Source organism: Coturnix japonica, chromosome 4 (assembly GCF_001577835.2).
Source record: "Coturnix japonica isolate 7356 chromosome 4, Coturnix japonica 2.1, whole genome shotgun sequence".
NCBI classification, from domain to species: Eukaryota; Metazoa; Chordata; class Aves; order Galliformes; family Phasianidae; genus Coturnix; species Coturnix japonica.
The window spans coordinates 62538040-62564954 of NC_029519.1; the positions used below are offsets into that span (position 1 = coordinate 62538040).

At 42.3% G+C, this 26915-nt stretch overlaps 2 protein-coding genes across 4 annotated transcripts in view; both read left to right on the top strand.

Moving 5' to 3' along the window:
• Nucleotides 1-7751, top strand: part of SMIM14 (small integral membrane protein 14) — a 33582-nt gene extending 25831 nt beyond the window's left edge. For all 3 annotated transcript variants that reach the window (XM_015862505.2, XM_015862504.2, XM_015862506.2), the window contains exons 4-5: nucleotides 3879-4027; nucleotides 4601-7751. In XM_015862505.2, coding sequence (XP_015717991.1) covers nucleotides 3879-4027; nucleotides 4601-4633 — 182 coding nt within the window. In that variant the 3' untranslated portion in view covers nucleotides 4634-7751. The remainder of the gene's footprint in view (nucleotides 1-3878; nucleotides 4028-4600) is intronic.
• A 4577-nt stretch (nucleotides 7752-12328) lies between these two features.
• On the top strand, nucleotides 12329-26655 carry UGDH (UDP-glucose 6-dehydrogenase). The gene is made up of 12 exons (XM_015862486.2): nucleotides 12329-12486; nucleotides 12954-13122; nucleotides 15012-15113; nucleotides 16418-16618; nucleotides 16723-16920; nucleotides 17388-17535; nucleotides 18353-18447; nucleotides 21292-21422; nucleotides 22104-22237; nucleotides 23372-23463; nucleotides 23552-23662; nucleotides 25421-26655. The coding sequence occupies exons 2-12, from the start codon at nucleotides 12961-12963 to the stop codon at nucleotides 25529-25531; spliced, it is 1485 nt and encodes a 494-aa protein (XP_015717972.1). The 5' UTR covers nucleotides 12329-12486; nucleotides 12954-12960; the 3' UTR covers nucleotides 25532-26655.
• Nucleotides 26656-26915: the final 260 nt, after the last annotated feature.

The following is a 26915-nucleotide window of genomic DNA, read 5'->3' on the forward strand; positions in this document are numbered from 1 at the left end:
TGGAAGTCATCAGGAACACTGTACGTTGATTCTTCCCGAGAACACTTTGTTTCTTCAACTCTTGGTATAAAATCCTTAGTAGATAATTGGAACCAAATCAAAACAGTAGCACTAGCTGAAGTGCAGCACTCCCTCACTCACATTTTTGTCTTAGTAGCTCTGCATTCTTACTTACAGTTGTTAGCACTATTATGTTTCCTACCATGATAGGAACCAGTGCTTTCAGATTTACACTCCTACATGCGGGAGGAAATGAGCACCACTTCAGGGAGCATTTGGGCACTCTGCTTGATGGCTGTTCTCCATCAAGATACCTGCTGTGATGTAAAGCATGCAACAATCTGATCACTTTTCCCTCCATTTCAGTGAGTGCATTGGAGTGCATTTTCCAATTGCAGTATCAGTGGTTCATCCAGCCCAAGGAGGCTCTACAGCTGCAATTGGGCTCCTCTGATGGCTAAATGGCTCATGGCCCTTCAAAGTCATCCTATCCCGTGAAAGGAAATTAGGGGCTGCCACCTGATTTTAATCTGTGTTCGAGCAATTTCCAGATGTTATGGCCTGAAATTACCACATCATATTTCGAGTACTTTTATTCTCAGTGCTCTACTGGTTTGTAATGTTAACAGTCAGAGATGACTGTCTGAAATGTTGTCTACCCTGCTTTCAAATTTTTATGTATATTAGAATGAATCTGTGACTCATCTTGAGTTGTATTCCACCGGGGAAGTCGCAGCAGCCTGATCTAATGGCATGAAATGTCTGCCAGCTCTTCCCTCCCTTTTCTGGTAATTCCCTTCTCCCCTCCTCCACTCTTCAGATCTCTTCAGTTTTCTTATCCCTGCCTTTGATTTTGTCAGCTTGCATGGATTATCTGCTGAAGGTCCCACAGGCTCTTTGTCTTCCTTGATGATCCATCTATAAGATACCTCTCTTTATATGGTTTCATGCATTTATTTTACAGAACAGGCAAGACTAAAAACACTGTGGAAAGGTGCAAGTCTGAGAGTGAACTTTTGCCTTTCCTCACTGGAGAAGTTAAACGGTTAAAAGCTGACCATCCAAAAGGAAATAGTACTGCCATGAGATGGCAGACTAAAAGCACTGCAGAGATTGTACTTTTGCAGTAAAAGAAATGCAGTCTTTCCTCCTGTTTCTCTAGAGTGCAACCTCGCTTTGAATGAAAAATAGCACTTTAAGAGAACTGATCTCTTGTGAGGAGTACTTAACAAGGCATCTGCTTATTTTAATTCTTGAGATTTCAGCCGTGTGATCATGATGCGGTTGACCTTCAGTCTTATAGAAATTATTTTTTCCAAATTCATCATTTTAGTAGCTTTGACTGCCATACCGTGGAACATTAAATGAGGCAATCACATAAGATTTCTTTTTGCCTTCCTGTCTCCTCCTGAGAGAAGGCTATCTTACATGGCCTACTGTTGGGCCTTGTCAGTCTCTGCTTCTGTAGGTGAAAGCAAGCCAAACAATTATATCTTGTACATGGAACAACAGTTGTGACTCACTGTAATCATTATCTCCTATGAGTGGTAATCCCAGTCTCAGAGCAGCCCCTCATAAAGCTTTCTCCTCCATAGAGATGACAGTAAAAAATCCAAGGGATGAGCTGTTCCCAGGCTTCGTTCAGAGTCACTGAGTAGGTAGGCAGACTCAGCCCAAGGGATCAGATGCAATGAAAATAAAGACCTTGGGCTGGATTTGGTGGTCTGTGATTAGACAGGTTAGAGACTATAAGCTTCACTTCACTCAGTGACACAGCTTATAAGGGTGAAACATGTCACAGTATTCCATAGCAATTGATGTCTCCCAGGGACTGATAATTAAGTACTTGAGTAGGTAGTACAGGGCCAAGCTGTGTTAGATCAGCTGTTGTCTTACTTAGTCTAGGACACATTTTGGTGCATTTGGCTCGATCCAAACTGTATTTCAAAACAGGCTGGGTAGAAATTGTGTATTGTAGGAATGCCTGTGGTCTCCCACTGTGATTCTTTCAACTGCTTTCTTTGACCTGTAGCGTCAAATGTAGGTAAAATCAAGTCTAACACATCACCTGAATTTTCATTGCTCTCCTGAGCATACACAGCAAAGCAGGTACCTCATGCTGTCCTGTGTGCTGCTGAAGGTGGTCTCAGGGTAGTTGCTAATGTTGTCTGGAAGCTTAAAAGTAAAGTAGTCATTCATTTCATATGAAATTGTATGCTGTTTTACTGGCCTTCATATATAGTGAAGGTCTTCCAAGATTTAAAATACTGTTAAATCATATTATTTATAGTTTCTGAGTCAGTCTTGTGTTAGAAACTAATGAATTAAAGGCTGTAACATTCTCATTTATTATCTTTGCACTACTCCTCACATATAGCACCTTTTATGGGTTCAGACATCCAAATACCCATTTTTGAGTGGGTATTATGTCAGTAAAGGACATCAGTACAACAGCCTCAGTGTTCATTCAGAGTGCACTGCTTCTCTGTTTGAGCTGTTATGTTCCTCTGTCATGAGGAAACTGCTTTCAAAGAGCCTCTGATAACAGCAGTGCCTGGTATCACAGTGATGGGGATGGTTCTTCGGTAGCAGCAGTAACCTTCAAGGAAGTGACTGACTTCAGCAGTTCACTGGGTATGAGTTGTCTAACAAACAGCTGTTAGATAATAGCAGCTTCCAACAAGTAGTGCATCCTGCCTTGACTCCAAGATGAGATGGTTCAAGGAATTGATGAAACAAGTGGAAAATCTGATGGATACAAGTGTCGTTATGTGTTAAAGGTTTTGGCAAGAGTAGTGAAATAGAAAAGACCTTGTTCTGAAGGATATTTATTATAGCTTTATGTTAATTGCCCTTGAAAACAAACAGTTAACACTTAAAATCAATAATAGATCTTGTGGTTTCAGAAAGTGCATTTTCAGGAAGCTAGAAAAGAAAATCAGCTTTTTGCAGTACTAAGCAAAGTGCTTTGATTCATGTGATTTTATGGACTAGAATATTACTTGCTTTATTGTCAGCATGAAGGGGAAGATGCCGATGAAATTAAGATGCTTATCTTGAGAGTCAAGTTGAATTCCATGCTGTGCCACAGATTTCACGTGTGGTGGTCAAGACGCAAGGTCTGATGGTGTTTAATAGTGTTGGTCTGCTGTGTGAGTACTGTTAGGTCACCAAACTACAGCACGGCTGAAGTTGGGATGGACCTCTGTGTCCATCTGGACCAAACCCTGCTCAAACAGAGACACCCAGAGCAGAGTGCCCACGCACAGGTCTGGGTGGCTTTTGAGTATCCACAGGGATGGAGACGACAGCCTCTCTCTAGGCAGCTTGTGCCAGCACTCAGTGACCTTCACAGTTGTTTCCTGATGTTCAGCAACCTGTGTTCCAGTTTGTGTCCATTGCCTCTTGTCCTGGCACTGGGTACCACTGAAAGGAGCCTGGCTCTGTCCTCTTTGCACTCTCCCTTCAGGTATTTGTACAGATTGGTGATGTACCCTGGAGACTTCTCTCCTCTAGGCTGAACAGTCCCACCTGGGGCTCTGCCCCATCATCCAGATAATTAATGAAGATGTTTAGTTTTTAAATACTAGTGTAAATAGAGCCATGTAAGTACCACAGGTCATGATTAGTTAACTGTACATTGGTTCACGTGACAACATTAGCTATAATTTGATTATTTTAAATAGTGTTTCAGAGGGGAAAAGTTGGTATTTTCAAATGTGCAATTATTGGCAAGACCTTCTTGATCCAGAAAGAGTGGATCCTTAGATTTTTGTTGTTGTTGTTGATTTGTTTTGTTTTGGTTTAGGTTTTCTTTTCATGTAGAGGAAAGACCTGCTGTCACTCCATTTTATAACTTGAGTTTTCCTTGTATGTAGTGCCAGGACCAAATTTCTCCAGTGACAATGTTGTCAGCTTTGCCATGGTAGTGATGGCCTGGGTTGTGATTGCATTCGTCTTGTTCTTACTGAGACCTGGTAACCTGAGAAATTCCAGCACAGCCGGGAAACCCACCAGCCCACATAATGTAAGTGACTATAGTAGCTTAACTATATTTGGTTTTAACACTGACTGTTCTATAGTCTCCCCCTCCTCTCCCCACCCTTAAAATGTTCTTTGTATATTTTCTTCTCTGCTTTCTCGGAATTCTATTAACAATGAAAATAAGTAAAGTCAAACAATGTAGGATTGCAAAGGCCAACTGTGAGGTCTGCCATGAGACAGAACAGATGTAGGTGCCTGGGAGTTGGTTACGATGTTCTGTGGACACTGTCTCTGGTTGGAACTGCCTCCTGCCTTCTTATGTGACAATTTTAGAGAAGTAAAGAAAATCACATCATAAAACTTGGGAAGGTGACCTTCATCCTAGATGTAGGATGTTGGAAAAAAACACTGTTGGTACAGGAAACAGTATTGTTGTCTGATGCTCATATACTGGAGACTGAAATAGGTAATGAAAGACCTTAAAGCACAATGTAACTCTCCTGGGGTTTTGTTTTGTTTGGTTTGGTTTGGTTTTCAGTCGCTCAATTCTTCTCCATGAGGTGCTTTTCCTAATCCTCTGTGCTCTCTTTTTTCTTTCCCTGTGTCCTACCACTAGGGACAAGAACCACCAGCCCCACCACTGGACTAGAGCTTTCAGTATCAGACAAGTTCAGCAGCTAAAACCTTGCACGACCAAATGAACGAAGTGACCAGATTACTGCAAAACTCCCTTCAATACTGTTGTTTTCTCCTTTATATAGCGCAGAATTACCATTCAGCAGTTACGTTCATGAACTACTTCTAGCTACTTCAAGTTAATTTTTGCTTTGTATGTTACTACAATCCCTGGTAGATTATAATTTGAATGATGATGAGGCATTGCAGGGTTTTTTTGGTTGTTATCATAACTGCGGACATTCCACTCAGCGTCTTTCTGTTACAGCAATCTTCATTTCTTTGCAGTGGTTTCTGTTATTCACTGAAAGAGAATTAAAATCCCTGTGCATCTATAATGATGGAAATTATTACTGATCCTTCTTCAGATAAATTGGTATTTTTTCTCCAGTATACTTTGAAGAGTTGTGTTATGGTCACAACCATTATTTTACTTACATGGCAAAAAGCAAAGAAATTACTTTATATTTGCCCTGGTCTTTGGACCACTAACATAGTTTTCAGGGTTGTTGGCCAAAGCACGAATTTTCCACTAGAATTAAATAATGTGCATGTGTGTGTGCACGCAAAGAAGTGAATGTGATAATTGCCTCTGTCAAAGCCTGGACATACGTGCTGAGAGCTGTACAAAAAACAGGATACCACCAAAAATTAATCTAATCATGTTCTTTTTATCATTAATAAATGATATATCTTATTCAATGTATTGTCAAAAATGTATATTCCAAAACCAGATTTGTTTACTTATCGAATTTATGAAAAGAAAAATCTTAAGTGAGAAGAGCTTGGTAGAATGTTCTGTCCCTCTTTAGTCTTTTAATAGTTAGTATCTTAAGTTTTTACCCATACTGTGCCGTATGTTGAGCAGGATGAATTCATACCAAGAGGTTACCAGCTTCCTATATACAAAACGTTCTGGATGTTCAGGTTTTTTCACCTGTATGTTATCAACAATTCCTAACGTGTCATCCTTATCTACTGGTTGTAATTGTAGAGCAATGAAATTGCAGGTGACTATGTATGGCATGTCTTTTCCCTCTAATACTTGTGTGTATGTGTGGTGTGATTATGCGTGTGTATGTGTGGCTGTGTGCGTACAGGTGCACATCTCCCATTGTAGCAAATGGGAATGAATTTTTTATGTACATTAATTTAAGAACATTTTAAAGATGTACAGAAAAGCAACACTGTATATTTTTCTTGATCAATATGAAAAAAAAATGATGAGAATATCATAAAGAACGTTTTTTTGTTACCAACACAAAGCTTCTTTCCGTAATGGTCAGTAGAGCAGACAAATGGGGATTCAAGGCCTTACTCTAGAAACCATTCTTTCTTGAGGTCTTTAGTTGTGGAGCTGAAGGGATGAACTGTTCACATGCATAAAGGTTTGTATTAATGGGCTGTCACAAAAATCCCACTTCAGATCCCGTGGTTGGCAGGCACAGGTTTGCCCTCCTCAAGGCAGACGGTGGGCCAGCTGAGCCTCCTCGCAAAGGAGCAGTGCAGACCTGAAGAACAGCCTCTGTAACTTTATGTAATTGCCCCTTAAATTTCTTTGGAATAGTGTGCTCCCAAGCACCGGAGTATCTGTTAAAAATCCAGACAAATTAGTGCTCTCAGTGGCAGAGGTGCAGTGCTGTGTAAAGCAATGGAGTTGCAGCAGAGAAACTGAGTTTGTCCTGTTGTGTCTAAAGGCATCCAGGCCACAAACACTGTGTAATGATGCCATTGGGACAAACAGTCTGACTGCGCTTGCTCTTTGCCTTCCTAGTACGTTTATATTTGTGATGCTCTTTGGAACAGAGGAAGTAGTACAGAATCATTTTGCTGAACCAGAGAGAAATATGCATTATCGGCTACACTGACCTTTTCTCCAAGAATTTTTGGCCTGAATCCTTCACCACTGAATGCAGAAAACAGGTTTCCCATTGATTAAAAAACAAACTAACAAAAAAGCAACAAACAACAACAGAAACAGGTTTCATTTCAGCCAGAGCAAACCACTCCTCGTCCTGCTGGAGGCTGGTGAGATTTATAGCAGGTGCTTCTCATCCATGAGGATCATTACTGCTTTCCTTAAATGGCCGTGGGTGTATTTATGAAGCTCACTGTGCGCTCCCAGCTCTAGTGGTCTTGGCAAACAAACTTCTTGCTCACAGTAATGTTGTGTTTTACTTTTAAATGAATTGTCTGTGCTTGAAATTCCTCCAAGTAGCTGTCCCGGTGATTGAATGCCTGTATGCTTTTCCTCATATAAATTGCTATTTTAAATTTTCTATGTAAAAGAAAAACATTGGAAATATTTTATTGTGAAATATTTTACTAAAGAGCCAGGCCACTATCCCAGATCAAAATGTATGCCTTTAAATCCTGATATTTTCTCTAGACATGCCCTCCAGATCACCACTCGTAATTACAAAGTGACTAACGATAGGACTGTTTTGCCACTCTTATTCATGTTAAGTGGTGCCTTACTCACCCGGTGGTTGCACTGAAGTTTGTGGAACTACTCTGAGATAATGTACTAGTAGCAGCTTTAGTAAGAGTGGCAGAAATCTGGCCTTTAGTGACGTGGTTTGCAGTGGTATAACCGTATCATCTTGGTTCCAGGTGCTTATGGTACATTTTGCAAAGAAAGGCAGAAGAGATAAGTGGGATGCATTCGGGTGTGATTAATTCTGCAATAAGGGTTTGAACTCAGTGAGAGACACAAGTTGTAGCAACTTGGGAAGTGTGGAGGAAAGTTTACAATTATACCTTCGCTTAGAACTTTGTTAAAACAATAGTATTTTTAGAGTCCGCTTAACAAAATTACTATACTCTAAAATGAGAAATCGTATGTACTCACGTATTGTCTGCAGATCACTTAACCTTGTAATGGTCATTATTGAAAAAGGAAGAGTGATGATGTGATGTATCTAATGTAAATCGGTGGTTTAAAATGTCTGAATTATGCCAAACAAAAAATCATCTGTGCCATTTGCGGTTTCCTAGTAATCTTTTACTGAGTACTTGGATTGGGATAAAGGGCTTGTACTATGCACTTTTTATTGACTTAACAAAATAAATAGCAATCATTAGTAACCTTTTGTCTTGGTCTGTTAGACTTTGTATAAGATGTAGGACTACACCAACCTATTAACTTCTAAATTTGAAATAATCTAAGAATAAATATCTAGTAAAAATAGAATGGTATGTGTATCTTACAAATGTAAGCTGTAACTTTTCAAACAGTCCCATGCCTTCTGTATGTATCAGAATGAAGAATGAAGGCGATTTTAGACAGCCCTGCTTCTGCAGGGAGAGCTTTGATACCTGGTGTGTGTGTGGCTTTCAGAAGAACATCACAGAGTCACAGAATGTTTTGAATTGGAAGGGACCCTTTGAGGCCACCTAGTTCTGCAGTGAACACAGACACCTACAGCTCCATCAGGGTGCTCAGAGCTCCGTCCAGCCTGGCCTTGGATGGGGCCCAGGGATGGGGCTTCCACCACCTCTCTGGGCAAGTTCTTCCAGTACCCTTATTGTACCAGGTACTCACCACCCTTACTGTGAAAAACTTCTATCTTAAACTCAATCACAATCTCCCTTCTCTTAGTCTAAAATCATTTCTTCTTCTCCTGTCGCAACAGACACTGCTAAAGGATCTGTCCCCTTCTTCCTTATATTCCCCCCTTAAATACTGAAAGGCCGCCCTCAGGTCTCCCCTGAGCCTTCTCCATATTGAGCAGCCCCAGTTCTTTCAGGAGAGCTGTTCCATCCCTTGGATCATTTTTGTGGCCCTCCTCTGGGTGTGCTCTAATAGGTCCACATCTCTCCTGTTCTGAGGGTTCCACATCTGGACACAGTACTCCAGGTGAGGCCTCACCAGTGCAGAGTAGAGGGGAAATGAGAAAAAGGAAGAAAAAAGAGTATTTACTAAACAGTGGGTAAGGCCTTCAGCTATAATCATGCCTGGAAGCACGAACAATTTCTGTGCATATGGAGAGATTTAAATAAGCTAATTAGAGGAACATCATACAATGGAAAGCAAAGCTCTGTTGTGCAAGAAATAAAAGCATAGAGTTTGAAGATATTCTCTGTTTTCAGAGTGGTCTTCCTTTGATTTTTAAAGGTTATTTTAAGCCTGCACGACTTTGGGGCTTTATTTATATTGCTGTATTGCCTTTGAGTCCAGCTGAAGTAGTTGTCCAGATGTATGAAAAGGTTCCTGGACCCTGACCAAAAGCTTGCTGCATTTTAGAACCAATTATAGTAATAATTGCAGATTGAGACAGTTGCTGGCTGTCACTAACCGAAGCACTGCATGAGATCAATCATAAACTGTTTAAGCCTGTAATGAGCCGGGCCCAACAGCAAAGTCAAGGTTCTGGTGAGCTGCAAAGGTAGAGGTGAGAAGAGTGCACATGGGGCAGCCACTGTGCGGAGCTGTGATCAACACGGCCAGGCAGACAATGGTGTTTGTTGGACCTGTGTCAGATGTCAGCGTACCAAACATTGCACAAACACAGCTGCCTTCAGTTAATGATCAGCTCAAACCTTAATCTGACTTTACACACTCGCCGGACTGACACAAAACTTCCTTCATGCCCAGGGCTCTTCGCTTGTCCCTTATCTCACCTCTGACACCCAAGACCTGGAGGCTACACCGTCACACACTCATTTTATCCTCTTTTCTTCCCTCCACACCCCACAAATTCCCCATAAATTGCAATCTCTCTGGTGCCATGTAGCACTCTGTACACAGAGGTGAAGGGTGGTCCTGCTGCCCAGCGCTGCCATTCGGATCCTCAGCTGCCCGTGAGGCGGGGACGTGGCCTCCATCTGGCTCTGCCATTCCTCACAGACAGAGCACACAGCCGGCACTCACACTGCTACGTGCTCTGGCCACCGGGCTGTTACATTAAAACAACATCAACACTTGCGTTGGCCAAGTTTTTGAATGAAGCACTCTGAGAGCGTTGACTCGCATCCAGCTGGGTTCTGCTGGGGCTGCATTTCAAGCGCACGCTGAAGATGAGGTCTCTGAGAGCACGTAGCGCAGGGACTGCTCCTTCTCAGGAAAGGTGAGTGGGTATGAGACAGGCCTGCAGAGATTGGGGCAGATCTCAGCATACACAGATGTACCTCTGGGGACTGAGGGAGATGCATTGTTAAAACTCGAGTATCTTTCCATCTTATGTACCTTTTAGGGTTCACCTCCCAACACTGCGTTACTGACTGGGTTAACACTGCCTAATGTGTAGCTGTGTCCTAAAACTCACAGCTACCTGTGAAAATACCCCTTCTCCTCTAGCAGGGGTGTATGAATCATGGTAGTCACCTCACTACCCCGGTGCCTCTGTGAAGTACAGTGCAAGCTCAGCAGCACCAGGATCTGAACAGGGGATCTCCTGGCAGCAATTGAGCAATACTGTTGTAAGTACAGATTAGTTAAATTATTATGCAAACGATGGTCTTTAAAACGTATGAAGGAAGAGTGATTCATTAGCCCTATCAGTAGCTTTCTCAATTTTGATTTGAATGGAAAGAAAAGAAGACAAATGTTACGGGTGGAGCTGTGCCTCAGTGTGCAGGAAGCTTGCTTACATCTGATGGCGGCAGTCCTTCACTGACACTGTTGTTTAGCTGAACAGAAGCCCTGCCAAAATACCTTTCAGCAACCAGCTGAGGGAACATTTTAGTGTAAATCTTTCATCATATACATATTAAACTCATAAATTAGAAAGCCAAATGGGACTACTGTGTCCCAGGAGGGAATACAGCCACGAGCTCGTGCAGCGCTCCACACATGGCAGGAAGGAAAGGCTGTCTGAGGTCTGGGCTGGCCTTTATGTTGGAGGAGGGAACCATGGGATCTGGTCATCAGGCAATGCTAAAATAAAACACACCCAAAACCTCATTCCTCACATTCAGTTTCTACTCCTGTGATACAGAGGAACTCACAGCTCACACCAGGCCTTCAAAAAATGGAGCAGAATTCACAGGTTTTAAATTGTGTCCAGCAGGAGCCTCATCTGTTCTCCTGTTGCCTGGAGCTGTGCTTGCCTACCAGTGAGCTCTGGCAAAAAGTTCAAAGGTGCACCCTGAAGCCTTACAGAAGCCTTATTGCCTCTGTGCTGTGCTGTAAAACACACTATGTACTTGTAAACAAAAAATTAAACACACAGAGTCATTTAGAAGTTAGATTATTCAGTAACGAGACAGGGTCTGTGCCCTCCTCATTCCAGTGAGTTCATGCCCTGTATATTTCCCCTCCCAGCAGTACCCTAACAACCAGAGCAGATGTTATGGGGAAACACCAAAAGCAGCACCATCCTGGGGATGATCTAGAACCGTTCTGGCAAAGGGAATTCAAAGCTGAAGTCCCAGGCAGGGAGCATGGCAGTGTGGGCTATCAATAAGGCCCTCTGCTCTGTTACCTGCTCTGGGGACAGCACACTGACTGTGCAGACCAGATGAAGCCTGATACAAAATAAAATAGTACAAAATAAAATAGTACAAAATAAAAGAGGACGATCAGAATGGAGACACCTGTGCAAATGAGCAGTGAGACAAGGCATTACTTGTTTCCACTTCAGGATAAACGCTGTGAACCTGACAGCTTTGCAGGGAGCCCTGGCTAACCACACTGACTCAGCACTGCGCTGCGCTGGGGCCAACACCTGAGCTGGTTCTTTCACAGAACCACAGAATGACCCGGGTTGGAAGGGACCTCAAGGATCATGTAGTTCCAACCCCCTGCCTGGCAGGGCCACCAAACATACACCTTTACTAGATCAGGTTGCCCAGGGCCCCGTCCAACCTGGTCTTGAACACCTCCAAGGACAGGGCATCCACAACCTCCCTGGGCAGCCTGTTCCAGGGCCTAACCACTCTCCTAGTGAAGAACTTCCCCCTAACATCCAACCTAAATCTTCCCTCTTTTAACTTAAAACCATTTCAGCTGAAACGTGTGTGTTCCGTGGCACCACTGCTAAGGGACTGTGAGCTGTGATAGTCCCAGCTTACATGGGCACAGGGCCTGCTGGGGAAGGAGGAGAGATGGCAGAGAGAAATGATACCAAAGAGAAGCATAAAGGGAGAAGCAACAATTGCGATGATGGGTAGTAAAAGCACATGACGCTTACACAGGAGGTGAGAGCAATACTTGGAGGCAGAGGCCATCAGATAGCTGGGCAGTGCCGGTGTGAGGGCAGGTCAGCAGAGTTCACAGCACCGCCTTGTCACGGCACTGTTTACAATGTGGACTTTACACATTGTATTACCCGCTCTATAACAACCTATCCTTGCTCAGCGCTCTGTGCTACGTGTGCCAAAAGGAAGGATGACTTTTCTTTTCCAGCGAACATCGCTGTTAGACCGAAAGTGATTCACGCGCATCTCTCGGTACAGGAGCTCGGCTCTCGTCAGAGCTGCCCGAGGCGGTGAAGGCGGTGAAGGCGGTGGAGGCGATCGATCTGCTGAGCCGGCCCTGCTCTCCTCCTCCCCGGGCCGGGGCCGGGGCCGAGCGAATCCTCCCCGTCAGGTCGCAGCCCGGCCCCGCAGCCCCATGCGCGCCCGGGGGCCCTGCGGCCCCTCACGGCCGTAGCGGAGCCTGCGCGGAGCAGCCTGAGGTGTCCGGAGCCCATTCGCCAGCCGGGGGGCGGGGCGGCTGCACGGGGAGGAGCCGGGGCCGGGGCCGGGCCTCGCTCGGCTTCCCGGGATGAAGCGGCCGCCTCAGCCCCGCGGCGGCCCTTTAAATAGCTGCCCCGCGCATAGCGGAGCGTCGGCTTGAGCTCCTCGAGCATCACCGCCTCGGCGTGCTGCTGGGACCCGCGGGTGGTGAGTCCTCGGGGCTGGCGGTCCCTGCGCTCCGCCGGGGCCTCTCCCCTCGGGCGCTGTGGTTGTGGGGGTGGCGGCTCCGTTCCTTGCCGGGGGGTTGAGGAGCCGGGCCCGGCCTCCCGCCCACCCCTCCGGGTGAGGCCTGGCGCGGGGCTGCACGCCGCTACTCGGCGGCCCCTCGGCTGGCAGGGGCTGCTTAAAGCGCTGGGTTTCAAAGCGGCCGCAGAAACGCTTCCTCAGTGAGCGGGGTGCGCTGGATCCCGTGGAGCGGAGCTGGCGAGGGCAGGTCTGAAAGCCGTCCTTGTAAATTGCAGCTCGCCTCTTACAGCCGGGCTCCTGGAGACGCTTCTTTGTGGCAGCCCGATAGAAGAGCGCTGATGATCCGAGATCCTGTGACTCGGCTGGCTGGCCGGTGACTTTCATTTGTAACTGTTGGTTCTCTTCCTCTCTTCAACCCCGCTTCCTAGAGCAATCATGTTTGAGATTAAGAAGATCTGCTGTATCGGTGCTGGCTATGTCGGCGGGCCAACTTGCAGTGTTATTGCACAGATGTGCCCTAAAATCCAAGTCACTGTTGTGGATGTCAACGAGGCTAGAATCAATGCCTGGAATTCAGACACGCTCCCCATCTACGAGGTAAACTTGTCCCCTATTGTATTAATTGTGCTGTTTCTCCTTCTCTCCCACCACATGGCACTTTCATGTGGCCCACTTTCTAAGCTTGGGAAGTGTGGCACAGCAGTGTCCTTTAGAGACAGGGTTCTGGAACAGCCATGTGTCACTGCCACTCATTAAACCAGTTTATTGAAACAATAATTAAATATGTCTGGTGCAGGAAAGTAACTAGGTTCTGTATCAAGAGCTGAGTAATGAAGAAAGAAACTGTTCTTCTAGTTGTGTTAAATGATGCTGACTTTCTCCTGGAAACTTGTTTAATCATAATGGAATCTTTTGAGTCCTGCCTGTGCTCTAAGACTTGGCTTGTAAGAGGGAAAAGCCTCCAGCCTATAGCAAGACTGAACAGAGATGAGGAGAGTTCCTTTGTCATATGTATTCAAAGGAAAATGTGTGTAATGCTCAGATTAGCAAGAAGGATTTGAAAGAAGATCATGAAAGTAGGAACTTCGTTTTGTATTAACACTTAGACTGAGTGAGTTTAACTAAACCTCACTTTTTTTAAAGCTCACGCACAAAAAACACTCCAATGCATCTGTTTCCTGGAATGGTGTCTTTTACTTACAAAGAATGTACAAAATCTGCCAAGAATTAGTTCAGGCTGTTGTAAATTTGAGTCATTGCACACAGAGGGGTTTCTGTTTGTTTCTCAATTTGCTCTTGCTTCAGCTCTTTCTTTGCAGTGTCAGAACATACAAGGAAACTCTAGTGAGCTACCTTTCTATTTACATCCCAGGAGGGTTACGGCTGGGAATGGCTGATGGGTTGGTCTGCTTATGTTGACCTTTGCTTTCCTCTTCAGTTAAATATTTGGTATAAAGTGAGACAGCAAAAATGTGTTGCACAAGAAAGATTCTGTTTCCATTTTTCTTTTTTTCCTCTTGCTGTGCTGTGAACTTTTGCCTTCTTAGCGATTACTCACCCCTGTCATGATGGTCACCTTGTAAACTGATAATCCAGCTTGCAGTGTGTGATTTGATTTTTTTCAAACAAACCATAAAGGTTTCATTTGGATACGTTTGTCACAGATCAATTAAAACATTCCATAGTCCATTCTACTACTACAGAGGATTGTTCATGCACCTGTGAATGGACGTGTTAAAAGAGGAAGTATTCCAGTGCTGTAAGCCCTGTAAAGAATCTCATCAAGTCATGCCTGTGGTGCTTTCACTCTGTGGGTGTGGTTCTGATATCAACTTAGTCCTGTCCAAACATGAGCAGTTGACAAAAGGAGTTGTCTTTATCAAGCCCAAGCCCTGTGGAAGAAAGGTAGAGAGACAGAAGATAATGTGATGGGAGAATACTTTGAATGCTGAATCAGTTCATTAGATTTGAGCTCGTTAGTTTAGGAGGTCATGGATTGTGTAGCTGAGGTACAAGGGGAGCTATGGACACCTCGTTTTGCCTGCAGCCCTGGAAATATTGTAAGATTCATTCTTAAACCTACTTAAAGAACCACTTGTAGAGTGATGCTATTTGTTGCTCGTGGTAATAGCATGTAAATAACCAATGCCTGCAATCTGCTGTGTGAATAGCAGCTCAGTGTGGATGAAATCCTTGAGACTGTGGTTTGAGCATTTTGCCTAAGAAACAGGATTGTGGTTTTTTGGTTATTTATTTACTTTTTTTTTTTTTTAATTCTCTCCCTTTTAAAGTTGCAAAGGCATGAAAGCTTCATGTTTGACAGGCTGAAAATGTGCAACATGGAGTAAAAGCATCTCTGTATCTGAAGAGATTCCGTCTGTTTGGGCAAAGCAGTTTTACTGTTCTGTGTGCCCTGAGTGACTAATGTATGGTGTTCACCTTAACTGCTTTTTTAATGTGCTTTTTCTTCTTTTCTTTCTCTCCAGCCAGGGTTAAAAGAAGTGGTGGAGTCCTGTAGAGGAAGAAATCTCTTCTTTTCCACCAGTATTGATGATGCCATCAGAGAAGCTGATCTCGTATTTATTTCTGTGAGTTTGTGTTTATTCTGCGTTGCCTTTTTGTTAGGAAGTGTCCTCTGTTTTCTCATAAGGATTCATTTAGCCATGCTGTGTCGCCATGCCACAGACTTGTTTCTTTTATGTACTGTGGGAAAAGTAGTAAGTGAGCTTTTTGTATTAGTGTTATCTTGGAACTTGTTTTCTCTAGCCAGGAGAGTACTTGGCAGACCAACAGGCCCTGAGTCAAAATGATACTATCAGTATTTGTCTTGGTGAGGTGCAGGGGGCCTCAGAGCAGAATATAGTGCAATTCTGTCACTGTAGTGCACTGAGGTCCAAGGGATCTTAATATTTATGTGGTTCCTAGATTAGGATGTAAGATCCCAGTCTGGTCACTGGTTACAAAGGTGGCTTATTTCTAGAAGACTTGAAATCCTGTGAATTAATGAAATAGGAGCTGGAAGGATTTTCCCTTAATATCCTTCATTAAAGTTATCGCTATTTCTAAGCTAGTGATGCCATTAGGAAGCAGGTTCAGTCAAACATAAACAACCTTATCAAGAAAGGTCATACTGCTTAAAATGTGGAGCTTAAAAGAGCTGATTTCTGTTAATTTTGGTAGGCCATAGTTGGGTTTTGTTATTGAAATCCTCCTTTTTATTTTTTAGTCCCCTCTTTGTTAGGGCTCCTCGGTACAGAGCTCTCTTTCTGACAGTTGTTTTCTCCACTGAGGGGCAGAGTGAATGCTGTTTGGCTGGATGACTGCCATGTATTACCACCTGGCTTCCTGTCATTGACCGAAGAAATGCTGTTGTGTTTTACACATTGTTGCTATTTCTTTGAGCTTGTAATGAAAAGGATCCTCTGTCTTAATCTAAATGTGCTTTCCTGCATGTTTTCTGTGTACTTCACTGTAATGATTTCCAGCAGCTTTATTTACACTTAAGTTGAAAATGTAACTGCCTCTCTAGCTGTGAGATTCTACATGTAATCTTTGTACTTATAACATGGGACAGGAAACAAAACACAACTGTAAGCATAAAGAAATTACTGCTGCATCTAGAATATAAGGCCTAAGTTTCACAGGAGCCTGCAGAGCTGCAATGAATTGCTCTTGTTTGAGTTCTATTTGAATAGAGGCCAGTGAAGACAAAATGGGTAACTGAGAAAGCTAATAGCTATTCATCTGATATGGCAACTGAGTAATTGTGAGGTAGGACCAAATTGGGCTCAGGGAAGCAAAGCATCTAGTTCCCTAACATAAGACCTACTGAATAGGTGAAATCGATAAGAAGCCTAAGGCTTTTCTTCCCTGACCGTGTTTCTGTAACCAGGTGAACACTCCCACGAAGACTTACGGGATGGGGAAAGGGCGAGCAGCTGATTTGAAATACATTGAAGCTTGTGCTAGACGAATTGTACAAAACTCAAACGGCTATAAAATTGTCACTGAGAAAAGCACAGTTCCAGTACGTGCTGCAGAGAGCATTCGTCGAATATTTGATGCTAATACGAAGCCTAACTTGGATTTGCAGGTAAGCACAACATCAGATGTGGATTCCTGAGCAGGCTGCTGTTTTCAGATATATATATTTTTTGTCTGTTTTTCTTTATTTCACACTTTTCTCTGTGTTTACAGGTGCTGTCGAACCCAGAGTTCCTTGCAGAAGGAACAGCAATCAAGGACTTGAAAAACCCAGACAGGGTGCTCATTGGTGGCGATGATTCTCCAGAGGGACAGAAAGCTGTCCGTGCTCTTTGTGCTGTTTATGAGCACTGGGTGCCTAAAGAAAAAATCCTCACAACCAATACCTGGTCCTCAGAGCTCTCTAAACTGGTTGGTGTTACTTACTGCTGTTACTGTGATCAGTCTAGGATGCAAGGGAGACAAAGCTCTTAGGCAGACTCTTAGGGAAAGTGGATGGTGCAGATAGGAAAGACATCTGGGATTCGAAGGACCCAGTATGTGTCAATGGATGTTCATCCTTTCCAGTGATCTCAGTTGAGCTAACAGATGATATCAGCTCCATGCCTTAATTTTATTCCTGTTAGAGTTCTCTGCCAGTAGAGCAGCTACCTTTATAAAATGTTTCTAACTCTATAACTTTAGTACTTTGTTGTTATGCTTACATAAATGCCAGTTAATGAGAACTATTGCACTCCTGACTACTATGTAGCTCTATTGAGACACTAAATAGTATTGAAAGAGGAATTACTTTAGTATCTAGTTCCTTGTTGACCTGTGGGCATCCTGGTTTCCAGAAGAACTAAGCTCTCTCTACTCTGGTTTGTTTTCATTGGCAGGCAGCTAATGCTTTCCTTGCCCAAAGAATCAGCAGCATTAACTCCATCAGTGCTCTGTGTGAAGCTACAGGAGCAGATGTTGAAGAAGTAGCAAGAGCTATTGGAACTGACCAAAGAATTGGAAACAAGTTTCTGAAAGCCAGTGTTGGTGAGTGGAAAAAATCATCTCCCCCCACCCCCATAATGTGTCACAGGTGATAGCACCCTGCAAAAAAGTCTTTCCAGTTTTGTTTGGCATTAGTTGCTGGTAGTCTGAGGAAGGGGGATGTCTCTAGAACACATAATGGCCACTCTTAACTACTGTAATAAGATGTGTTAGTGGAAAAACTTAGATTTATGGAATGAGATGAAAGTATTCAGCCTTCATCCTAGGAAGCGTGACTTGAAAGTAATGCTACTGGACACCTTTTCTTTTGTAAGGACGTGTAGGAATGAAAGTAAATAGTAAATGCATTACCAAAATTCCCATTAGGTTATTCAGCCTATGCTGTGTTGCTTCTGAGACTGAGTTCTAGGGGTCAAGGGTCCTTCTATTAGTTGCTTCAATCCTCTCTTAGTTGTTTGTGATCTTTGGTTCTTGCCTGTGATTAGATAGTCATTTAGAGGATGGGGAGGAAAGAACCTCCCCTTTACATACTTATTCTGAGAAAAAACTCTCTAGATGGTACTATTAGAAAGTAAATAACTCTGCTGTCTGGAGGCTCTTCAGTTTCGCTGAGCCTGGCTTAAGTCTTACTTTGACTTAAATGGGATCTGAGGCAAACTGTAGAATTTTGTAACTGACAAAGAGCAGGTTGAGGAGTTTGATTCTGGGAGACTCATAAGGTTTTTCACTTACTAACAGGTGATATGATGGAGGAAAAACTATATTGCTATCAGTGACCAAAAGCTACTTGGTTACAAAGATTGGAATGCTACCTGGCTAATACAAGCCACTTCTAAAATAACAATCCTCTCTTTTTCAGGGTTTGGAGGCAGCTGTTTTCAGAAAGATGTCTTGAACTTAGTGTACCTTTGTGAGGCACTGAACTTACCTGAAGTAGCCCGTTACTGGCAACAGGTACGAGTTTAAAACTTCTGTATTTAATTATGACAGAATGATATTTCTTCAGTATTCAGACTTAGAGCGTTGTCCGTGTGCTTCTTCCAGGCCTTGGTGGTTTAAAAGCAGGGATACTTTTAAACATACTCATCATGTTGGGGGTTGGGTTGAGAACCTTTTTATTTAAAAAAAAAAATAAAATAAATAAAGTAACCTGATACTTGTGGGATCTTAGCCTTTGTTTGGAGTTAATTAACCTGTCTGGACCAAATGAATTGTGAAGTTGGCTAGAAGCAGTAATACAAAATGTGGAGCACAAGCATAACCTGGCTCTGTTGGCTTTGCAGGAGTCTATTCCCCAAAAGTCCCCCATACAGCTTTCTAGTTATCTGATGCCTGGTTGGATGTCACTCATGATTTTCTACTTGGAAAAACTCTCAGAAAACCTTGTGTTATATATAACTTTTGTCAGCTTATATGATCAGTTCTGTCCTGTAACTTTGTACGTCCCATTTGTATGGTTTAACCTCTAGCAAGGGGCTAGTTAGAATCCTAGTTACTTTCTTGCAAGTCTTAAGTCATCTGCTTCTTGAATCAAGTAAGGCTTGGGTTTTATGCTGTCTGCCTCTGAAGATGTTCAGCTTGGTACATTCCATAAATGCTTTCATTAGGATAGTCTAGTCCATGGTAGAGAAGATTACAGTACTGTCATTGCAGAAGGTTAGTCTCTGCTCCATGAACTTTGTGCAAGTGCCCAGGAGGGGTTTGACTTAATGTGGGACTTGGGTGCTTTAGTATAGCAGGGAAGGAGTCTAGCCCTGAGATTGAAGTGTTGCTTTTAATCTGTGTAAGGTGTGAAGAGATTATAGACAATTCTCGGAGCAGTAGGAGCTGCAGGAACTAACCATGCTATCTTAATAAGATGGTGAACAGTGGGGGGAAGGGGGAAAGGAAATAGTGTCTTGAAAGAGATAACTTCAGTTTAGACTAAGTATACTTCTGAGACAACAATATACCTGATATCTTAGCAGCTCAAATGTATAGGAACACTTACAATTTTCTGAGTGTTTTCATGGAATCATTAAGGCTGGAAAGGACCTCAAAGTCATCTAGTCTAACTGTCACATCATCCCCACCATGCCCACTAACCATGTCCCTCAATGCCTCATCTGCTTGGTTCTTGGACATCTTCATGAATGGTGACTCCACTACTTCCCTGGGCAGCCTGTTTGAATTCCTCACCACTTCCTTAAGAAACTTTAATATCCAGCCTGAACCTTCCCTGGTACAACTAAAGGCTGTTACCTCTTGCTCCCTCACTCTTACCAGGGAGAAGAGGCCAACCCCCCACCTCACTACAACCTCCTTTCAGATCACTAGAAAATCAGGTCTTCCTTGTGCCTCCTCTTCTCCAAACTAAACAATCAAAGTTCCCATAAGACTTGTGCTCCAGACCTTTCACTGGATTTATTGCCCTTCTTTTGGTTTTATGTAACACAAGTTAAGGGGTTGTGTTCTTAAATCTAGTGTGTTTATAATGCTTTCATGCTCTCCTAAGAATGCTTCTTTGCAGGATTTCTAATTCGCTTAATCTGTAGTCAAATCAAATAGCAAGAATGGCTTCTGTGCAGCTAGGATAATGTAGAGAGTGCTGTGTTCATGTAATATGACCTCTTACCTGTACCTCTTGCTTTCTCAGAGCAATGTCAACTTGCAGAGATATAGCTACCTCAGCCCATACTGCTTGGGTCATACTGTAATATACATAAGCGCCTTAATAAGCAACTCTGTGAGTCACTTCCTCGGTGATATGAGCATTGCAGTGTCAGTAGTTCAGCTCTGTTCATGTACATGGAAGACCTTGGTCAAATTCTGAAGGCTGTGCTGATCAGAGCAGTCCTAGAATCCTTTTTTCTGTCTGACCTTTAGGCAGGACAAGGTTCTCTGATACCGAAGACTTCAGTACTTGAATGTACATAAAGAAAAGTCTTTTTTACCCTGTTGCCTGCTATCTGCCTGTCAAATTCCTTCCTTTACATCACCCTGCTGAATTACAAAATCTCACTGCTTTCACTTTTACTTGAAACCTAGTTCACCACCATCATTCAGCTGTATTGTTTGCACTGCATATTTCACAGGTTGCTGTTGATTCCTGCTTTGGGTTGGAAATCTCACAGTCAGTAGGAAAGAATAGTTCTTTTCAGTTCATGGTAGATATTGACTGGGTGAGGAGCCTTCTTTCTCTGTTCTACTAGTGATCTGGTGCTACGTGTGATAAGGGCTGGGGATCAAAGTATGAAGCAGGCTGGGAGGAAAGCACTAGAATAATCAGGCTGAGTGAATGCATTTCCATAGGACATCAAAAGCAAGGCACTTCAAAGTCTGCTTCAGCAATGTGAGCTTTGAGAAATTTCAGTTCACAAAATGGGTTATAAGATCTAGAGTTCTTACAGTAGCCAGAGGCATACAGGGAAGTGTAGGTCTAGCAAAGGGATGCCCATGTAACATCAGTCACTCTAACGTTGCAACTGCTTTCCATGTTTCTGCCTAGAATAGGACAGCCGTATTTATTTTTTTTTTCCTTTTAATTAGATATAAAACAACACAAAAAAAAAAAATAAATCCAGCCCTTCAACTAGATTGTGTGTGTCTGTAAATGCATCTGCAGTCGTGGTTTAAAATTGTATCTGTCTCAAGTTTCAAATTAACTGAACTTAGTTTTTGATTATTTGACACTAAATAAAAACACTTTATTTCTCAGGTATCTATTAAACATCTATGGCTAGTTTGGCTTTATCATTAGTACAATTGGTTTATAGTTAATATTACTCCTCTAAGCCATAATGTTTTGTATAACTTCAGGTAATAGACATGAATGACTATCAGAGGCGGAGGTTTGCTTCCCGTATTATTGACAGCCTGTTCAATACTGTCACTGATAAGAAGATTGCTATCTTAGGATTTGCATTCAAAAAAGATACTGGGGACACAAGGTATGAATTCAATTAATTAACATGGATTCCCTACGCTTGCTACAGCTGTGCAGCTAAACCCACCAGTTCAGTTCTGTTAACAAAAACGGGTCAGACATGGGATCCTTAACCTCTTTTGAATCAATGATTTGTATTAGAGTGTTTCTTAAATGGGTGAGACAGTTGATTCTTGATCTCTACAACATACCTGAATTATCCAGAAATAAAGTAGATAACTTGTTCTATTTAGTCCCTAAATTGCAAAAGTAACAGCTGCTTCTCGAGTCCTTCCAGTAAAAAGAATGCTAACATTTTTGCAGCTGCTATTAGAAGCCAAAGTTCCTTCTTTGTTTCCCCAAAGATGCCTCGTTCTCTTCTCTTGCAAGAGGCAGTCTTGATACAGTTCTCTCCAACTACAATTTGATGGCATACTTAGGAGTGATACCTTGTTATCTATGGTCAGTAGGATTATTGGGGCTTGGTACTCATCTCTTACATGCATCAGCAAAAGAGATGCATACTTCTAAAAATTACTCTCCTTGGCCTCCCTCATGACTTTTATTTTGCTTCTGGCATAGATGATTGCAAGTCATTTCATGTAAAACCAGCATAAAGCTCTGAGATGGAGTATCACAACAACTGCAGATTTGTATTATTAAAACATACCGACTGGTTCTTTAACTGCTTCACTCTCTTCTGTAGAGAGTCATCCAGCATCTACATTAGCAAGTATTTAATGGATGAAGGAGCAAGACTCCATATCTATGACCCTAAAGTACCGAAGGAACAAATCATCTTGGATCTCTCACATCCAGGTGTCTCAGAAGACAACCAAGGTAAGGATGCTTACATTAAACTTCTATGCTTGCTATCCTCCCCTCACCATAGCTAGAAGAAACTCTATTCTCAAAATACAAGGTCTATTTAAATATTATGTATTCATTTTCGCCATGGCAATGATGTGCTGTCAGTTACACTTACTAAAGTAGAGAATTGATGTAGGTTACTGTAATTCTTCTTTCCCTTTTGCTCTTATGGGCTAATGCTAAATCTGTACTATTGTATATCTTTTCTTTTGACAAATACTCACTTGAATACATAGGAAGGGATTTTCTCTCTGTAAGTTAGGGAAGGACAAGCCAGAACATTCTATTGTTAGAAAGACTAGTGCTGTTCTCTGAGCTCCTTTATGCCTCAAGTCCTCTTGTCTGCCTATGTAAAGTAGAAGTAAATAATTCTGGAATTCACTGTAGAGCATCCTGCCCTGTATTACTTTCTCATTTCTCATTGCTTCCTAATTTAATCTGTTCCTTCAAACTGGAAGTTTTTAAAGTAGTTATCTATGACTAGAAGTTTATGGGAGAAACAAAGGGTTTTTGGGACCCCTTTCCTTACTTCCCTTATGTGGGTGGGACAAGCAAATGATGGTTTGTGGTTAGGGGAGAAGACATAGATCAGGTTGTTTCCAATAGTGAGGAAAATGGCCCATGATGAGGAAAGTGTGTGTTACTTCACATGCCCTTGAATTAGGTGACGGGAGGGCTGCCTTTAGGCAGCTGCTGAGGCAAACAAATGCAGCTTACAGTGTACTCTGCCTTACTGTGGTGTGAACTGAGAGTTTAAATAAGTGTTGAGTACTGAAGTACAAGAAATGACCTTGATAAGAGTTAGCAGTTGATCAGTTGAAAGTAACTCCCAATTCTAGAGATGCTTTTCATTTTGACTGTATTTTTAACATTTGAATCCTTAACTTCAAACACTGAAGTGCCTGGATTCTATCTGTTCAAATGCCAGATACAAGCTGCTTTCATCAAGTAAATTCCAAGTGACAAATGTACTGACAGGAGACCTGTTTAGATGAGCAACCCAAGAGTCTTTGAGTAGGGTGACAAAGGAGGTTCTTGTTGGGGTGCACCAGACTCTTGCCAAAGATACTTGCAGTACAAAGCTTTATTTTCCTTCTGTTACAGTGTCTCGGTTGGTCACTATAAGTCAAGATCCATATGAAGCCTGTGATGGAGCTCATGCCCTTGTAATTTGCACTGAATGGGATATGTTTAAGGTAAAAATGTCACCTTGGTCCATCTTTTAACTAAAGAAACAGTGCTAAACTACTTATTTACTCTGTCTGCTTTAATTGCCTTTCACAGGAGTTGGATTATGAGCGTATTCACAAGAAGATGCTGAAGCCTGCGTTTATATTTGATGGCCGGAGAGTTCTTGATGATCTTCATAATGAGCTACAAGTCATTGGCTTTCAGGTAAGCAATTTGCTGCTGCTGCTTCTGGAGTTTATTTAATCCTTTTGCTTTTGCTCACTGCAGTGACTGAATAGCAAAGAGGAGGAAACTATTATCTTTATGTGAGGCCTTTAAATTTAAATCAGTTTCTCCACTAAGTCTCTACTGGCGCATTCAGTGCCTTCGGTATCTGCTGGTTTGAAATTCCATGCTCTTTTAAAAATGAATCAAGCTATGTTAGAGTATGCCATCTATACTCAGCAGTATAAGCAAGTCTTGAACCGCTTCTAGCAGACAAAGAACTTGACTAAAACTACAATTACCAAATCCTTGAATAAGACTACAGGTAAATCAGCAAGATGGATTTGGATGTATGTTTTAGTTGTTTCATATAGTGTATTCCCAAGTACAATGCTTGTTTGCATACTGGCCACAGATTTTCCTCTTTATCTATCTTCTTTTTGCACCTGCTTGAACAACATAAGCTTGTTTACAAGTCATTTAATTAAAAATTGCTGTAACCAGTCAACTGCTGTGGTGATAACAGTGAAGTTGTCATAGGCAAATATGGTGTGCTTGCTTAAACAACCTTTTCAGAGTGCACTGAGGTAACTTGTATGTCCATCTTGAATATTCGTTTGGTTTCTGCAACTTACTTTAAATAGTTAAACAGTTTAACTTAGAATACTCTGTCTTCTGGTGCTCTGTGTGTGACCTGCAGTACTTTCTTGGCATGAGAAGGACAGAGCTGTTGAAGCAGGCCCAGAGGATGGTCACCTCTCCTCTGCAGAAAGGCTGAGGGAGCTGAGCTCCTTCTGCCTGGAGAGGAGAAGGTTTCAAGAGCACCTCATTGCAGCCTTTCGGAACTTGAAGGGAGAACAGGAGGGAGACAAACTTCTTACCGAGTATGGTAGAGATAGGTCAAGGGGAATGGTTTTAATCTAAGACAGGGGAGACTTAGATTGGATATTACAAAGAAATTTTTTTACTCTGAGGTGGTGGAGCACTAGAAAAGGCTGCCTGTGGAAGTCATGGATGCCCCTTTGCTGGAGGCATTCAAGGCCAGATTGGATGGAGCCCTGGGCAGCCTGACACAGTCCCTGACAAGGAGCAGGATCTGGATGGGCTTTGAGGTTCCTTCCAGTGATACTTAGCAAATATCACAGGAAAGCTGTTGTTACATTCTGAGCATCTGAACTATTTATTTTTTGCTAGTTGATGCCTTGTTCTCTGTAAGCCCCACTCTTACTAATTCATCCTACCAATTTACCTTAATTTAATGTAGAATTTATCAGAAATCTCTCTAATGAGTCTTGCAGGGTGCTGGTTTCTTTGTGTGCTTCAACTTTCTCTAAAGCAGTCAGCTGCCTTTTGCATTGCAAGTTGAATTATTTCAGAAACAACCCACTCCCTGAAAGAAGGTAGAAGCTGTTCTTTATTTACTGGATAGAGATCTCTAAACAGAGGAGGCCTGAACACACTTTCTGAACACCCAGTAATATTTGATAGCATTATTTATACTGATAGTTGTATGGAAGCTGAGGCACACAAATACATGCATTTTCAGGATATGACTCTTTAAATCGCTAAATGAGAACTAGTGATTTTCTAAGTTCTTTGCCCTTGAACTCTCAAACTGGTTGTGGACACACTGTGTTTCACAGCTTCTAGTGTTCCTCAGAAGTAGTTTTGACCTGGATTTAATTAGTAAACTCACTCACACTCTGCCTAGTTTGCCATGCTCACTTGCTAAGTGTTCTTTTTTCTTTCCCCCTTCAGATTGAAACAATTGGGAAGAAGGTGTCAGCCAAAAGAATCCCTTTTGCTTCTTCGTGTGAAATTCCAAAGTTCAGCCTGCAGGACCCACCTGTCAAAAAGCCCAGAGTATAATGTTTAATGGGTGCTGAAGGAATCCTGTCACCTTCTTAGTGATAATAATGGTAACCCTAGGCTTTTTTTTTTTTTAAAGTAAAGATATTTTTCATAAACAACAAACAAATTTTACACTAGGAAACAGTACAAGTGAACCCAGTGTATTTTCAGATCTCTATTTTTCTAGCAATTTTGGTTACTGAGGATGGTACAAATCTGTTTTTAATAATTAATCAACGTTTAAGTGGAAAAGTTGCTCTCAAGCTACAAACTTCTGCTTCCAGAAGTGTTCCTACACACAATGCTCCAGTGATGTGAGCACAATAGAAATGGAGCATCTATTTTCCTTTAGTCCAGTTGCAGACAGTGATCAGGAACTCAGTTGGTTTCACTTTTTTTATATTGTCATTTGGGGTAATTGTTTTCCCCTTACATGCCTGCTTGAACTGGTGGTTGAGTCGAAAGATGAGTTCTATGTGGATTTTGGTAGTTCTAGGTTGAGACTAAGACAGAGCTGACTGCAGCTACATTGCCCTGATCCTGGTTGGGATCAGTGGGCACTGATGCAGCCCAAACTGCATCTGCAGAAGCCTTGTGGCACCCAACAGATGTCTATCACACACTTGTTGGCAGTGGAGTAGTGGCTATAAACCGATCCACTGGCTGATCTCATTTTTGTTTCTTAGTTCTTGCCTACATTCCATGTGCAGCGCATAATTACTGATTGATCAGATTCCTGGGGCATGGTTTTCATAAGTTACCACAATACAACTGTCCTTCAGCAGAAGAGCGTTCTGCCTGCTGCTTGTTCAGACGCTGAATCTGAGCAGACATACCTTAATTCAGTGTCAGTCCAAGTAGAAAGCAAGTGTTAGCTTCAAAGCTAACCTTTTTACTGTCTTTTCTGCTTATATCTTATGAATAAAAGCAGTATCTTAATGAATCTGCAAGGGTTATTCTCTGCTGTTCAGACAATTAAGAGACAAAAATTCAGACCCATACATAGTCAGCTTGCTACCTCATTTCATTAGCAGGAATTAATAATTCCTCTATTATCATGATACTTTTGCCTTTATTATTACTTTCTTTCTACTTGTTTTTATTCTCAATTGGCCAGTGCTATTAAAGTCCTTGATTATAGACTCTGTGTTTGGTTTGTTGCATGGGGTTGTGAAATGGAGTGTTAGAAAAGGATGACCACAGAGAGGATTCGGACTAGAAGGCATTGAAGTGATGGTTCAATAATAGAACTGTGTGAGCAATCACAGAATACTTTCTGAATGTGTACAACAGCTGTGCCTTCAAGTATGCAAGTCAGTAGCTGTACTGAGTGCACAAGATCAATGTCTTGGTAACGAGGACTGTTACTGTCACTATTTACCATGGAAATGTAGGTACTGTT